Source organism: Acanthopagrus latus, chromosome 17, assembly GCF_904848185.1.
Source record: "Acanthopagrus latus isolate v.2019 chromosome 17, fAcaLat1.1, whole genome shotgun sequence".
Taxonomy (NCBI): Eukaryota; Metazoa; Chordata; class Actinopteri; order Spariformes; family Sparidae; genus Acanthopagrus; species Acanthopagrus latus.
The window spans coordinates 1,573,052-1,590,370 of record NC_051055.1 but is presented as its reverse complement, the minus strand read 5'-3'; the positions used below and the strand labels follow the sequence as shown (position 1 = coordinate 1,590,370).

Genomic DNA, 17,319 nt, shown 5'->3' with positions numbered 1-17,319 from the left:
GAAAGAGGAGAGGTGAATACATGAATTCCTTTTGTTGAAGAAATGTGTTTTTTGCTTATTGCCAGATTTAAAAAAAAAAAAGTAAAGTATTAAAATGTTGTACATTATTTTTATCAAAAATAAACCTCTCGTCTCGTCCAACTGGGCCTCGCACTGTATTTTGCTGCCCAGTTGCATTAATGCGTAGGGATACAGAGGTTCAACGGTTGAGAAAATTTAGTGCCAAAAGAAAGGGCGGTCTGACGGCAATGTAAATCGGTTTGAATTTTCTCTATACAACGTACACTTGAATTGATGTAGATTTTTTAGGTGAGCCTTGTTTTAGGTGGTTAAATTTCGCTTTTAGTCTGGACCCCGTTCACTGCAGTACAAAGCTGAGCGTCTGGGCTGGAGCGGCTCACTACTTCTCCAAACTGAGGCTGCACTGATCGGTGATTACGGTAGGGAACAGATCAACTCTAGATATTTACTTCATATGACCCCATTTTAAGCAAATTAATTTAAGCAAATTACTTAGACCAACACAATTGCTTAATGCAGAAAGAAAGTCATTAAATTATGTGGAAATACTCTTTACGATATTATTAATTCCAATCTAAGAATTATTTTTTGATGTAAGGTCAAATTGTCTTCTGATGTCTGAAGAATTGAGGGCTATGATTATGGCCACCTCCTCTATGTCTTACAGAGTGCTTCTTCGAACACCCGTTCATTTACATTACAGTGCAACTGTGTGTATAAAGGCTTATATACACTGATCATGACCACCTGCCTAATGTTGTGTTAGTACCACTTTTGCTGCCAAAACAGCCTAGACCCATCAAGGCATGGACTCCACTAGACCCCTGAAAGTGTGCTGTGGTATCTGGCACCAAGATGTTGGCAGCAAGTCCTGTAAGTTGCGAGGTGGGGCCTCCATGGATTGGACTTGTTTGTCCAGCACATCCCACAGATGCTAGATTGAATTGAGATCTGGGGAATTTGGAGGCCAAGTCAGCACCTCAAACTCGTTGTGCTCCTCAAACCATTCCTGAACCATTGTTGCTGTGTGGCACGGCACATCATCCTGGTGAAAGAGGCCACAGCCATCAGGGAATACCGTTTTCATGAAGGGTGTATATGGTCTGCAACAATGCTTAGGTAGGTGGTACCTGTTAAAGTAACATCCACGTGAATGGCAGGACCCAATGTTCCCCAGCAGAGCATTGCCCAAAGCATCACACTGCCTGCGCCGGTTTGCCTTCCTACCATAGTGCATCCTGATGCCATGTGTTCCCCAGGTAAGTGACATACACGCACCTGGCCATCCACGTGATGTAAAAGAAAATGTGATTCATCAGACCAGGCCACCTTCCATTGCTCCATGGTCCAGTTCTGATGTTAATGTTCCCATTGCTGGCGTTTTCAGTGGTGGACAGGGGTCAGCATGGGCATCCTGACTGGTCACAGCTATGCAGCCCCATACGCAACAAACTGCGTTGCACTGTGTATTCTGACACCTTTCTATCAGAACCAGCATTAACTTCTTGAGTAATTTGAGCAACAGTAGCTCATCTGTTGGATCGGACCAAGCGAGCCAGCCTTCGCGCCCCACATGCATAAATGAGCCTTGGTCGCCCATGACCCTGATGCCACTTCACCACTGTTCCTTCCTTGGACCTCTTTTGATAGATACTGACCATTGCAGACCGGGAACACCCCACAAGAGCGGCAGTTTTGGAGATGCTCTGACCCAGTCGTCTGGCCATCACAATTTTGCCTGTGTCAGACTCGCTCAAATTCCATTTTCCTTTGCTTCTAACATATCAACTTTGAGGACAACATGTTCACTTGCTGTCTAATCTATCCCACCCACTAAAAAGTGCCATGCTGAAGAGATAATCAGTTTTATTCACTTCACCTGGCAGTGGTCATAATGTTATAGCTGATCGGTTTATGTACGTGGTTGTCAGGCCTTGTCCAAGATACAAAGGCTGGATTTAAACTAATCCTCAGTCCACATTACACAAAAAGTTTGAATTGTCCACATTACTCAATTGAACTTGAAAACAAGGTATTTCAGGGTGGATGTAGTCTTTCACTGTAGTATATATGGCTGCTGTTGATGCACAGCTGATGTAGACTTTTTGCTCCCCTTTAATTTAGAACTTTAGTACAGCCAATTACACAGCGCAGGTGTTATCATTCATCTATATGTTCGTGGTTAAGTGGTTGGATGACGTTGCAGCATAGAAGATAATCAGATGTTTCCCTGCTACAGCTTCTGTTTCCATCCTTGTCTTCATTGCTGTAATGCATAATTCAGTTATTTGTTAATTTGTGACAGATGATGAAGTATAGTTTTGGTCTATTTCAGATTTGTTTTATCATTTCTGCACAGATATACTAAATATGTTGCAAGCAACCAGAAAACCAGGCATAAATGAAACCGTTTATTCAGATTTGTCCGTATTAATGTGGATGTCTGTTTGTGAGATGTGCTTTCTATGTAAATATGAGCTTGAGTAAGAGAGAGGACATTTGTTTGTGTTAAGCTGTTTGCTATGCCTTTTGTAGGATTCATCTTTTTTTTCAGGCCCTGCTGTGCAGTGGATCACTCGATCTCATTAGCCCCATTCACACTGCAGTTTAGATGTGGGGATCCTGTGCCAATTTTCCGCCTCTGTGTGAATGTCGCAGAGGTGGCGAGGGTTGAAATTTCATCCCGGATAAGGAATGGATGAGGCAGCTGCACGTGTCCTGGGCGTGTCGGTGTGACAGGCTGATAACTACTCAGGTCCCTCACACAACAACAAAAAGAGAAAAGTCCCACAAAGCAACATTATATGACCAAACAACAGTAACTGTCTTTGGCAACTTTTATGAGGAAAAAATTACAGTAGTTAAACGTGGAGAAGTGTCTGTCCTCCTGTCTGTCCTCCCGCCTGTCCTACCAAATCCTCATCACATTTCTGCCCGAACAACAACATCTGTCAGGGGCAAAAAACTTAAATTCACCAAGTGTTTGTGTTGGAAAAAAATTCACAGCAACAGTCAGCCCTCCCAACCGAGACTTAAGTGAACTTTCCCCCAGAAAACAGCCTCCCTTCCTGGAGTCAAACAGTGTTGTTTACTGATGGCAGTTATGTAATTATATAATTTAGAGTGAAAAACGTAATGTTGACACTTTCCAGGATGTTTGGTGAAAAAATAAAAATAAAATAAACTGTCCGTGGTTTTAGATTGACAGGAAGACATTGGGGAAACACCTTGAAAACACAGACGTCATCATCATGACATGTACTGCCATGCCTCTTTAGAAGCCACAGCGTGAGAGCCTGCTTGTCTCTGTGAATGACCAAAAGCGGAGAATTGGTGAACCACCCCTGCGGCAATAATGCGGCTTCTCTGTATGAAAGGGGCTACAGTTTGTTCTTGTTCTCTTTCTCTTTCCTCTCAACACAATTCCAGGAGTCTGCCAAGCTGTAGAATTGTTTTTGTCATATCGAGTACATTGGTTAATTACATTTTGATATGGATATCATTGGATGCCATCATTATACATGCTCTTCAGTACTGAGACCAAAAGCACTTTTGCCAACATCTTACTGCACTGAAAATACTGATGTTTCTTTCGTTTCACAGCCAAACTAAAATGTATGCATTTTCTTAGGAGGGATGCAAAAATACACATGACAGTTTGTAGAAAAAAGAAAGGACACTCAATTCAGCTTGGCATGTATTGGTAGCTTAATGCTGCCACAATGTGTCAGTGTCAGTCTATATGTTACATGAAAGGATGTGTTTGAGGTAATTTAGAAACAGTGTCCACATTACATTGCTGGTCTACTTGAAACATTGAATATGCAAGCTCATCAAAATTTCAGTCTAGAAACCTGTCCATCCTAAGGACAAAACACCCAGACATTCACAGAGTGATGTAGTTTATGCTGTTCAATGCAGCCAGGACTGCGCAGATTTGTACATTGAAGAGTGAAAACAATCTCTCAATAAACAACAATCTCTCAATAAACAAACGGCAAAACAAAATCCTCAGGTCAAGACCCTGCTGTCCAATTACATCTGAAGGAGAAAATCATTCCTTTCAGGACAACAATGGGAACATATTGTCCAGAGAAGACAAATCGTTTGAAAGAGGAGTAAAATAATCAATCTATGTTAAACTGGAACAACCGTCTTTGAACAGAGGAGGTGGACTAAGACATCACTTATCACCCACCTACAATGCTTACCGAGTTCTCTTCCAGACAACTTAACAACCATTCACACCTGGGCTCATCTAGCCTCAGCAACCCACATGAAGGCCAATTGGGTCAATGATCCACAAGTGGCCTGACTGACTATGTATGGACACTCCCACACAGAGTTTAAAAGCCTGCAGCTCCTCCAGTTAGTTAGAACTGAAGAGGCCTCTTGGATGAGTGCTGAAACGTCTTCATAAACTGAAGCAAGTCTAGTTGCCTATGATATAGCGCTTAGAATTACCATGACCTGGATGACTGAGAACCTTTATCAACACTGTACCAGTGCATTGCCCGTAGGAAGCATGTATTCCTATAGAAATTTCATGGATGGCCAAATGAGGCTGTGTTTGAAGGTGGGACATCAGGGATATAATTGGCTTTTTTTGACTACTTTTGATTTTAGCATTATATTTCACCTTAAAATTATTTACCTTGCCTTGTTTGGTGTCATTATTTTCAGCACAACCTCACATGTGGGACTGTACAGTTATTTTTTCATTTTGACATACTGTATTAACACAATGGACCTAAAATCTCTAAATAACATAAATCAGAGCAGGAAAAGGTTAGATTTTTTATTGTGAAAACCACAAATGTGTTTAACAAACCAATTGTATTAGTTACAATGCAAATATAAATTGTTGTTTGCTAAATTTGTGCCTAAGTTTTTGAAATTTACAAAGTTATATGTAACTATTTACATTCAAATGCAGGCAACGCCTCAGGCTCAGGGCTCCTCAGCTCATTCCTGCCTGTTCCACATTCAGCAGTCTCCTCCTTGTTTAGACTCACAACACAAAAAAACTACATTACACACTAAACACACTACACTAAACACTATATAACTTACTAACTATACACTCCAAACACGCTATATGTCACAAATCTCTCAACTCTCAAAACTCGCCATCTCTGTCGCTGTCTGTATCACTGCCGGTGTCCCTCACACAACTTCCTGTTCCTCAGCAACCAAACCTGCTGCTTGCGGACACTTTCGTGACAAAAGCCCATATTTACCGTTTCTTTCTGCACCAAACACAAAGCAAATGTGATGACAATGTTGGCAAAAAAGCGTGGCGGACATTATTTATCACAAGTGCCGGCGCATCCGTCAACTCAGGAGGTGGGCTGTGGGGGTGGGCTAGCAGCTAGCTACACACCAACATCCACAGATTCTGATTCCAGTTTGTTGTCCTCGAGTATTTGGATCTCCTCAGACCCGAACAGACTCCACAAGTTAGTTTAGATGCACAGAACAGGATCAAACTGCCGGCATTATCCCGGTCCCGCTTGCACCACTGCAGGTGTAAATCCACTTGTTTCTTAACATGTGTCGTGGAAGTGAGCTCTGCAGTGATTGGCTCTGGTGCGCACGTGACTATGGTGGCTACGGTTGACAATGCTAGCGGAATTCGTAAAGCATTTATGAAATAATGTATTAACGGTATCATTGTAGTCCAAACAAATGCGACGTTGCACACCCTTGAACCAAGCAGCAGCCATGTTGAATTCTCAGGTCAGTCTGATCCTGATCTGCAGAGATATTTGAGGCACACATACACAGACAGAGATTCCTTGCTTTTATAGAGAGATGTGTAGTAATAATGTGATGATGATCCTCTTATAAACTCGAACACTTTGTGTAGTGAGGTACTTGAATGTAACACGCTGGAGTGGACGTATGTATGACATCACTGAGGTGAGACGAGGAGTAGTGAGAAAAACAACGTTGTGTGGAGACGTGTTCAGGTACGGCTGTTAAGCTAAGCGAAGCTAACTAAATAAAGACTGTGTTAATACCAAGTAACACTGGCTGGTGATTAATGTGACACTTTGTGAACTACTTTCATTTATCAGGATGACACTAGTTTCATTAACTCACTAACTGGCTTTACAAATTCTATTCCTTCTTTCTTCCAAAGTCTAGGCACACTGTTTTCAATTTGTGCATCACTGTCAGTTAGTGAATTGAGTAGGTGCAGTTTAACTAACAATAAACACATCTACTGAGTATGGCTCCATTAGACAATGACAGACACTGAACAAAGCACAGACATAAATTACCTGTAATCAGACTCACCTCTGTTGGACTGATTAGGTCATGAGTCCTGATTTCCGTCTAAGAAAATGGATGGCGATGATTGTGGTGCATGTTTTTACGGAGGATGGAGTTATTTTTCTCACTTGGGTCAGAGAAAATGTTGTAACATTTGATATTTGAGTGGAACAACTTACACACTGCATCTTTTGAAGTTGTGTGCAATCTCCCTCCAATATCTGCTCCCTTGTAAATTGTCTATATTTGTCTGTATAATCTACCATAACTAACTGAGAGAAGGTCTTTACTTGCTGATAACTTCAAAAGATACTTGAGGTTGGAATAAATAGAAAGTAAATCTGTGTTCAAAGTCTCCTGCCAGAACCGATAGAAGCCTTTTAATCACCAGAGACCTAAGAAAACTTAAAAATGCATGAAACTCCAAATGGACTCTCCTCTGTCTTATCCGTACAGGCAGTCATGGCCCACCAGAGTTGACATGCACCAAGACATAGAGGACAGCCTGGCAGCTTCCTCCATCTCCCATGCTGGAGGCCCTCAGTCCCCAGCCCGCAGCACAGAAAACCTGCTCAACGGACATCGCTCAAAAGGCATGATGGAGCTGGGCCGACGAGAGGAAACAGCAGTGACTGACTCTCCAGGACCACCAGCACAGGTACACTCATCATCAGCACCCTTTTCAATTTCCAGTGGGGAAAAAGAAAAAAAAAAAAATTAAATGAGTTTAGCTATATGTGGCTCAGTTTGTTTCAAGGATGGCTAAAGTCTATTCATGCATGATTTTGAGTTCTGCTTCTAAATTAATACACTTGATACTAATCACCATCTTTTAATTTATTTTAATGCATGTGGCTGGTCTCATGTTTTTTTCCATTTCATTCCAGGGAGCCTGTGCTGCCCCCTCGGGCCAAGCTCCTGGGTCTGCTTCTGGAACCATCAGGGCACAGACTCCATCCACCTCAGCAGCAGCCAAGCAGCGAACCTGCCTGTTCAGGTCTGACAAATATGGATTAAGTCTTTGGAACTGTAGTTGTTTTTTTTGTGTGTGTGTTGTTTTTAGAAAAACATTATTTTCATTATCACTGAATGAAAAATAAGTAACTGACACAACTTTGGAACCAGAATAGGCATCAAATGTAAATAAATAGTCTATTTTTTTAAAATAGTTAGTCAATTTTTTGAGGAAACAAGCTTCTCAGACGCAAAGATTTGCTTAGTTTCTGTTTTATATCATCTGATCTGAATACATCTGGGGTTTTGAACTTTGACTTAGATAAAATAAATTTCAGTCCTATGAACTATGATTTACTTTCCACAAAGTTTTCGGTTATTTTAAGGCCCAGGCAATCCAGCGATTATCAGGGGAAGAAGTGGAAGTCAACTGTTGCAGCCTGCTTGACCAGATACCATTGTTTTAAGAGCTGCAATTAAGGATTATTTTCATTGTTGATTTTTTTTCTCTATTGAGCAATTGTTTGTTCTATAAAATGTCAGAAAATGTTGATCAGTGATCAACAATTGATTAATTGCTGCAGCTGCTGCCTATCTGGTATGTAATGTCAAATCAACCGTATTCTTTCAGGGTGGAGGAAGATGAGGAGGAGGAAGAAGAGCAGGACCCATCTCCCTTACCAACCCAGGTGATTCTGCGCCGTAAGCCCCCCTCGATCACCAATCGCCTCACCTCCAGGAAGAGCGCCCCAGTGCTCAACCAGATCTTTGAGGAGGAGGGTGAGTCAGATGATGACTTTGACATGGATGAGGGCCTGCCACCCAAACTCAGCCGTCTCAAGATGAACATGGCTGGAAATACTGGCAACCTGAGCTCCGGGGCTGGCTCCTCTTCGTCCCCGGGCTCCACGCAGAAGCGCTACCATCGGCGCAAGAGCCAGGGGAGGGGTTCGTCATGTTCCAGCTCTGAGACGAGTGATGATGACTCAGAGAGCCACCGGAGACGTCTGGATAAAGATTCTGGCTTTGGTTACGGCTGGAACAGAAGGGACAGCAGCGAGGGGCCACCTGGAAGCTCTGGGGGCAATGGGGGAGGCAGCAGCTCAGGACAGAGTAAACCTCCAGGAGAGGGAGGGGGAACCTCTGGGCCAGACAAGGGGAGTCCTCCTGGAGGGGGTGAGAACAGAGATGGAGGGGATGGAGCGGGTGGAGGGGGTGGTGGGGGTGGAGGAGGGGGGAACAAAGGACAAGACAGCCCATCCAGTTGTTGCAACAACAGTAGCACTACTAGCCCCACCCTCAGCTCTCTGTCCCGCTCCTCTCGCTCGACCAGCCACTCCACTGAGCTGGTAGAGAGCCTAAAGCTAATGAGTCTTTGCCTCAGCTCCCAGCTGCAGCACCACCGTGGGCGGGGGGGTAGAGGTGGAGGTGGTGGTGGAGGAGGAGGAGGAAAGTTCATCATAGACCCGTGCAGCCTCTCAGGAGGGAGCGTGAAAATCCAGGAGAAATCAACCTGGAGGATGTGTATAGGCTCCACCGGGAGTCTGGACACCATCACTCTCCCCACCACGGCTACCACCCTCCCTCGCACCCACGTTGTGCAGCACCAACACCGTAAAACAACGCCTCACAGCCTCCTGGGCAGCAGGGACGCTCACAGCAACCTGAGCGCATTGAAAAATGGCATGCTTCAACTACCTCTGTGTGAGAAGACCATCTCTGTCAACATACAGCGGGGCAGAGGCTCCAGGGATGGCCTGCTCTGTACCTCAGCTCCAGCCAGCTGCTGCCAGGTCATCTGAAGCCCCCTGACCCTCTGTGGACCATCAGTCCCCACCCACCACAACCAGCTAAAAAAAAAAACAAAAAAAAAACAGGCTTCTCCCTCCATGTTGACCTCTCCACCTTTTCTCTGTCCCTCTGCACACTCCTCCTCATTTTAACTTCATCTTGTGTTTTGCTGTAGCAAACTGAACTGCTGCTTTGGTGTCAGTGGTTTGTGGCTCCGATGGATCTCACTGTCATTTTGTATGATGTGTCCTGTGCTCTGCTCACTATTCATATGGCTGAAGTATGTCATTACATTTATCATTGTGTTTAGTACGTTTTTCATTTTGTTTTTTATTTCAGCCTTAGTTTATGTCCCCCTTACAGCCCTTCAGATTAGCCCCGACTCATCTCTTACAATCTAAATACAAACACAGTGGTAGAATTTTTTTTTAAAGAATAGAGTACTGTGTAGAAAAAAAAAACAACCAAAAATCTCAATATTTTGAGAAAATGTTTTGATGTTTTGAGCATCAAGTCAAAATTATCCAAAAATAAGTTGTACCAACTAGTAGTAATTAAATCAGACAAAGTCTACGCAATGTAAGAATGAGTAATTAAAAAAGACTAAAGTTTTAACATTTTAAAGTTGTAACTTCCCCAAAAAAGCTTTAATGGTTTAAATTAACATAAGTTCTTAATAACAAGTTACAAGTAAGAAATACACATTTATTATTAAGTTTAATGTTAAAATAAGTCATGTATGACTTTTTAGTACAATTCTGACTTAACTTTTAAAATGTGACCTTTTAAAGTCAAGGTTTGTGATGTTATATAACTTTTTTCCCCAAACACTATGGTTTTCTCAACACATTTTGGTTCTGGAAATGTCTTTTTTTTTTTTTTAGCCAGAACACTGTGTTGTACTTGGCTTTGTGCAGAGTGCAGATGAGTTAAAAACTGGAGCACTTGAACTCAGATGATGAGGATAGTTGCAGTGTTGCACTGTAGCAGCAGCTGACATGAGGAGGACACAGTAACTTTCCTGCCAACACCATCCTTCCCTCCTTCACCTCACCCTCTGAGTGTTAGGTTGTAGCAGTGAATCACGTACAGTGGCTTTAGAAAGTGTTCAGACCTTTTAACTTTTGCACGCTTTGTTTTGTAGATTTAATTTAAATTGATAGAATTACCATTTTGCCCATCAGTCTACATTCATTATCCCATAATGAAGTGAAAACATGTTTGTGGCAATGTTGACACATTTCTTCAAAATCATTTTACATAAGCATTCAGACCCTGAATTTAGCAATTTGTAGAAGACAATTTGGCAGCAATTACGACTCCCAGTATTTTTGTATGTATTTGTAAGTATTTATAAGCTTCACACACCTTGATATGGGATGTTTATCCTTTAAGCTATGTCAGTATGGATGGGAAATGTTCCAAGATCTCCACAGATGTTCTGTGGGGTGAAAGTTAGTTCAATCCCCTCAGTCAAGGGGATTGAACTGGAGACCACAGGCTCACTTCTCTAACCTTTATGTTTGAGAAGCAAGCTTCTAAAAAACAAAAAAAAGTTTTCACTTTGCCATTATGGTTTATTGAGGGCAGATTGACTGACACAAATGCAGTTTTATCCATTTAGAGATAAGCCTACAACAAAATAAATTGTTCAACAGGTGAATGGGTCCAAATAGTTTGTGAAGCCACCATGCGGGTATCTTTGACCACTTCTGTCACTGATTTTATTTAGACTCCAGGCTGGACTCCATATTGTAGTCAGACAATCGTTTTATGTTGCTTTTATGAAAAGAAAAGATATTCATTAGAATCAGTTCAGCTCCATACATTCACAACTGCAACAAATACTCTGTCAGAACCCCCTTTAAATCTGGACGAGTATCTCTTGAGGCAGCGTGTTTTGGCTGAATAAATGGGACTGTAAGAAATGGTTTGTTAAAGCGTGTGCACTCCATTGTGGTAGCAAACAGGTGTTCTATTGATTCTGTAGCAAGACAATGCTAAACACCGACATTTGAAATGTTACTGCTGACCATATATTTCAAATAAGATTCTTATTTATTTTATTTGTATTTTTTTTTCGATGTGTTGCTGATAGAGAACATTACAATAGTTGTGTGTGGCTCTCTGGAAAAACACTACCAATACCCAAGTAGTCTGATCTGTTTTGACCTCTGGTTTCTTGACGTCCCATCTGCACCCACATGTCACCCAAAGTGCACTGTACATGTGGGTGCAGCATGTTGAGTCATGTATTGAGTATGTATATACATTATGATGAAAAGTAAAGTTTATTTTTAAAACTTGTACATTTATTTTGAGCAATCTGCTGTTTGAAAATGTGGACAAAGGCCTTGTGAAGTCTCACTAGTTGAAAGGAAGTGTGTGTGTGTGTGCACCAGGTAAATCAGTGTGACCTCACCTGCGCACAAGAAAAAGCTTGTGACTTGTGACAGCCCTAACGGAGCTGGCCAAGAGATGAACAAACGAAAGAAAGGAAAGGGTACATGGGGAAATTCTTTAAGGGCATTGGCAATAAGCTATACTGTGTGTCGCAGCTATCTGTACAGAAACATTTCATTAGTTGTTTTGTTTTTTTAAATTCCAGACATGTGCAGCCTTACAACGGCCACTTGTACTGAAAAGAAAAATGGAAAGCTATGAGTTAAATATTTTTCCTCTCTTTGGTTGTTGTCTGAGTTTTCTTTTGAATAACCAAATGTGCATAGAGTTGTAAATATGGTGCTCTTTATCTAGAACAGCAGAGTGAACTTTTTGGTGCATAGCTGTACAGTAATCTAGCCTTATGATAATAGTAATACTGTATGGGTGTCTCAGCTAAAAATAAAAGCCGTGTGAGAAAAACAACACAATTCAATACTGTCAGGTCTCTTGACTGTTGTCTTACTCAGCTGTATCCAGGTGAATGACGTGCATGTGTTTCAATGTTTGACATTCAGTGACACAGGGCAGCCACAGAAATGTTACTGGACCAAAACATAAAATAGGAAGAAAAAGGAAATAAAGATGAGCTGGAACTGACAGAAATATTCAGTGTATTATTCTGTAGTTGATACCTGTTGTCAAAATTTACATATAGCTATGGTAATATCCAAAATAAAATGTGGAATACTGTCTCATACCTGTGGTCTATTGGGTCTTTATTTCAAAAACTGATTTGTAGGCAGGTTAGCAGTGTGGCTTGATGGATAGTTATTTATCATTTATTCAACATACAGTTGGAAACCACTAGTCAACATATTTTGCATTTGTTTCAAAGTATCACTATTTTTTATTATTACAAATGATGGTATCTTAATTTTGAGTGAAAAGTTGAATCATTATCCTGCTGCAGAATGAATCATTCCCCACAAAGATGCGAACCAGAGTGTGTAGCAAGTCTCTAAAGAATGAAGTTGTGCTTGGTCGGGGTGGAGTCACATCTATACTGGTGTCTAAATCCGGTAAGCAAAACTTCCAAAGTCTTGAATATTCACACCACATTTCACTGTGGGTTTGAAACGCTGTTCTTTCCCCTGTTCATCTCCTTACATACACCCTTCTGTTACTGCCATTGATCTATAAACTGGATTCATCAATAAACAGTACTTTTTCCTCCAGAAGTGGTTTAGAAACTGCTATTTGTCCTGTGAGACAGCCTTATCTTGACAACACTTGCTGATTGGAGTCTTGTGTTGTTTATTAAGCAAATTGCATATCTGTGATGCTTTTCTATCTGACAGGGAACTAAGCCTAATCTTCTGATGGTGTGGACACTTGGATTCTGCCCGATTGTGGTTTGGACACAATTGGTCCAGCTTATGTAAAATGTTTAGTTCCATGCACTGCTCCCTTATTAAAAACCTTGAGTTTAGCATTTATTTAACGCTGATAAAGAATAACAATTGGACGCAGACTGTTGGACCCACTGTATCTATATCAAGTTTTGGATGGAGAAGTTAAGCTCGAAATTTGGTGTAGACATTCATTCCCCCCTTAGGATAAATTCTAATTGCTTTCGTTTGGCTTTTCTGTCTGTCGTTTCCTTCAGGGGATTTCTTACAGTTCGGTCACAGACATCTGCTGTATCTCAATTCAGGCTCTGCATCCCTCTTTGGAGGCGAGTCCTTTGGAGGGACCTTGTTAACCTTATCAGCCATTGTTAAATGGGACGGTCTAGCCTTTGTATGGAATTAGATTTGTGCCAAAAGAAACAAACAAAACTTTTTAAATGTCAAACGAAAGCAGGAATTTGACAGAACATATAACTCATTTCAAAAATAAAACTTAGAACTTGCAATTAAATAATTTGTCAAATAGTGTAAAATACTGGTCTTTTACTTTTCTAATAATGCATTATTTTGTTCCCTCTGCTGGTCTCTCTCCGCTCAGACTTCTGCGCTGACTCGCAGCTTTGCAGTCTCTCTCTAGCTCTTTCCTGTTTGTGCTCACTGACTTTTTGTTTGCAGTTTTGGCACAAACCTATCGGGTAGGTGGGCCTTTTCAGCAGAACGTCCCCATTGGCTAATTAGATTTTGACTGACACAGCTCAGTATCTATGTGTAGATAGCTAGCTAAACGACGCTAAACGACCCCATGTTTTCGTTTGACATTTAAGAAGCTTTGTTTGTTTCTTTTGGCACAAATCTAATTCCACACCTTTGGAGCATTTTCTGGTTGCGTCACCAGATGTTTTACCCTTATGTAATGATTTCTGCTGACCAGGCCCGTGAAAGTGACGATCTACGATCTAATTGAGACACAGCAACTGGCTTCAGTTTCCGCCCATGTGTTCCTCATTTGTTTTTTTGTACATTTTCTATTGAAGATATTTCCCTTTCAGTTTTCCATCTTGACACTTTGATGTACAATGGCCCTGAAGTGCAAATCACAATGGCAAATCAGAAAACACAACAACATTAACCAAACCATAAAAGGTAGGTACCCTACATGAACCATCGCGGATTGTACTGGTCCATCCATGTAAACCATGTCTTTCTGGCTCAAAGGACGGTCCAGTCCAATTTGCTGTTGTGTTTTCTGTTTTGTTGTTGTGTTTTCTGATTTGCCATTGTGTTTCCTGATTTGGGCCTGAGCAGGTCTTGACCTGCAAGGTCCCTATTGTTTTTGGAAACAAAATGATCGCATTTTTCACTGCCTGAATATACCCCAAAACTCACCAAACTTGGAACATACGTCACACCTGCCGATTTAAAAAAAAAAAAATCTATTGTTGTCCTCGAATTCCACCACTAGGTAGCGCTATAATCCCCTGGAATATTAAAGGTCCCATATTATATTGTTTTTTATCAATTTCACACAGCTGTCAGAGGTCCAACAGCTCTGTATTCGATATGCATTACCCCAAACCTATCCGTGGTCCTGAATTTCAGCTGTCTAAAAGTCGCTCTACAGAGCTCTATTCAGAGCAGTCTGTTTCTGTGCCTGCACCTTTAAATGCAAATGAGCTCCATCTGTCTATGCCCACTTGGAGAGCCCTGCCTGCTACCTCACTCTGAGGGAGGGGAAGCCCCGTGCGTTAGCAGTAGCATGCGCTAATGTTTATGGTGGATGTATATATGTATCGCTATGGCTCGCGGAGATTTTTTTTGTTCAGCTGAACCAGTTTGACCCAGAATGGGACCCAGAAGGAGAGGCTCCTGAAGAAGAAGAGACTCTGTGGCTGCAGCAGGACGTTCCAGGGTGGTTAGTGTGCCTGTATGATGTTAGTTTGTTCGTATGTGTTGTTACAGTTAATACCATAGACATAATATGGGTAGACGCCTCATAGTGTGCTAGAACATAATCCTGCGTCGCCGCCATCTTGGTTGGGCCTCCTCACTGTAGGCTAGCACCAGAGTCAATCGGAACCAACGGAGAACGAGCAACTATGACCGTATTTTGTCCAGTTTATCGTTTCAATAACCGGCACGGTGTTGTTACCAGATAGTGGGAGATTACCTTTCACAAGTAAAATTTTTTTTTGTAATAATTTTTATGACAGCACCATGTATCATAACTAAATCTCTGCTCTGCTGAAACTCCAGTAAAAATTAGGGGGATTACGATTATTGTAGTTGTAGATACACCTTCCTCAGTAGAAATAAATGCAAGTGGGTCACATTGGAGACCCATCCAAGATGGCAGCCACACTGATAGGTTAGCTCCAATAGGCAGCGTCAGTCTATGAGGCGTCTACATATATTATGTCTAATGGCTAACAGCTAAAGAAAACTGTGTTTGTTTCCAACTCAGTCTCCAAACTCTTGGACACTGTTCACATCGTCTCTGTCTCCAGTCTGCACGTTTCCAGACTTTTTACTGTGACAACCAAGCTCTATCGTACGGAGCCCCCCCCCCGGTGACATAATGCGTGGCCACGCATTATTTTTTTCAAAGTAAAGGATGACGTGAGGGAAGAAAAAAAAATCCGAATACACCAATAATAACATATACATATACTTTTAAATAATCTTATAAATCTATCACTGTGAAATCATTAGCTTTTATTAATAAGGATTTCACTACACTGCAGTGTGAATTTTGAATGACTTTTTCATCCAGTGTACATTAAACTTGCTTCAAATGCCATTGCATAGCGGACTGAAGCAGAGCTAATTAGTTAGCCAGTTTCCAGCTAACTTCACCATACTTGTAGGCAGCTGTAAATACTATCAAACCGTGGTGACACTTACCTGTGGCTCGGGTGCAGTTGCTGGGTCGGATATGGTTGGGACTGATCCTTTTACAAGGGTCAGCGTCGAGGCAAAGCCAGCTTTGTACTGACCCTCGTTACTGAAGCAGTCCAATGTGAAGCGATTAGCACACACACACACAAGCTCACCGTAGCCGGCACATTGTTGTTAAAAATGAAACACAACCCTGTCCCAATTCAAAGTGTGCTCCAAATGCTCCGTACGAATGCCTCCTTCTTGTGCCTGCTCCTGGAGGACACGCCGCTACTATCCTTCGTGGCTAAAAATTGCCCAAGATTCATTGACGTAACACAAACATCTTTTACACTTCATTGTGTTTTAGGGAGCAAACAGAGAGCTTCATCTGTCCGAGGTCAGAACAACAGTAGTTCACAGGGCAAAACATTCCGCGGCTGGATGGAAGAAAAGCAATAATATATAATAATAATAAATAGCCGATTCATCAGTCCTGATGTCACTTTCTGTAAATCTTTGCATGCCTGTGTTAATGTGATCTTGTGTTGACCCTTTCTCTTGCTTCGAGGAGGAGGGAGGATGAAGGAGTACATGAGGCTGCAGAGAGGATGGAGAGGCTCTTCTCTGCTCCAGAGGACAATCTTTACATTATTTCTGTTATTTAATTAATGTATGGGTTCTTTTTAAATTATTTGTTAATAATTGTTCATTTTATATCATTCATGAAATAAAATATGGTTTTATTGTTACACGTTGTCTATTCCATTCTCTATTTACAACTTAAGTACAATTTATAACAGCAAATGGCATCAAGTGCTACTTTTCAGGGACAACAAGGGATTGGATGTTTTCTTTTATTGTTAAGGTCTTAACATTTACAACTATTGACAAAATTACAGCATAAATAACTATTTGCAGATTATTATTCACTATTAATAAAAACAATTATTATTAAAAACAGTATTAAAACAGTTACAGATGATGTACAGTAACAGGCTGAGCAGGAGTCCCTGCAGTGCTGCTGGGCTGGATGGTGTCAGTGGGACATCATCTGGGTCGGTACTCAGGGTGTTTGGGGGTCCAGTCTCCTCTGTCCACCACATCGTCCATCAACTGGGTCTGCAGTTCTGACTCCATCCACAGCTGCCATGTCACTAAGAATGTTTTAAGAGGCAAGAATGATAATTTAATAATAATAATAATAATAATAATAATAATAATAATAATAATAATAATAATAAATTACAACAAACAAAACTATCTACCAAACCTTTTCAATACTATGCCTTTAAAATGAAAATAAAATCATATGTGGCGATCAGCAGTTTATGTCAGCATTAACGTAATGTATCGGTATGTTAATTACCCCAAACTGTTAGCTAGCTTATAATGATAATATTGATAACATTACTGTGGGATCAATAAGAGGTTTACCTCTCCACGGTCCTCTCAGCCCGAGATAAACCAGCTGCTTCTCCTCTTTCTCCACAAGCAGGAGGATTAAAAAGGAAATCAGGAATTCCTGTAGCTCAAACAGATCTGACAGTCAAACTTTACTCTTGTCACTTTCACGGACCTGGGCTGCAGAAATAGTGATGTGCGG

At 41.3% G+C, this 17,319-nt stretch overlaps 1 protein-coding gene across 2 annotated transcripts in view; it reads left to right on the top strand.

Moving 5' to 3' along the window:
* snrka (SNF related kinase a) overlaps positions 1–12,187 on the top strand; it is a 55,122-nt gene extending 42,935 nt beyond the window's left edge. For both annotated transcript variants that reach the window (XM_037074088.1, XM_037074089.1), the window contains exons 7-9: positions 6,757–6,958; positions 7,188–7,297; positions 7,886–12,187. In XM_037074088.1, the coding sequence (XP_036929983.1) occupies positions 6,757–6,958; positions 7,188–7,297; positions 7,886–9,056 (1,483 nt within the window). In that variant the 3' untranslated portion in view covers positions 9,057–12,187. The remainder of the gene's footprint in view (positions 1–6,756; positions 6,959–7,187; positions 7,298–7,885) is intronic.
* Positions 12,188–17,319: the final 5,132 nt, after the last annotated feature.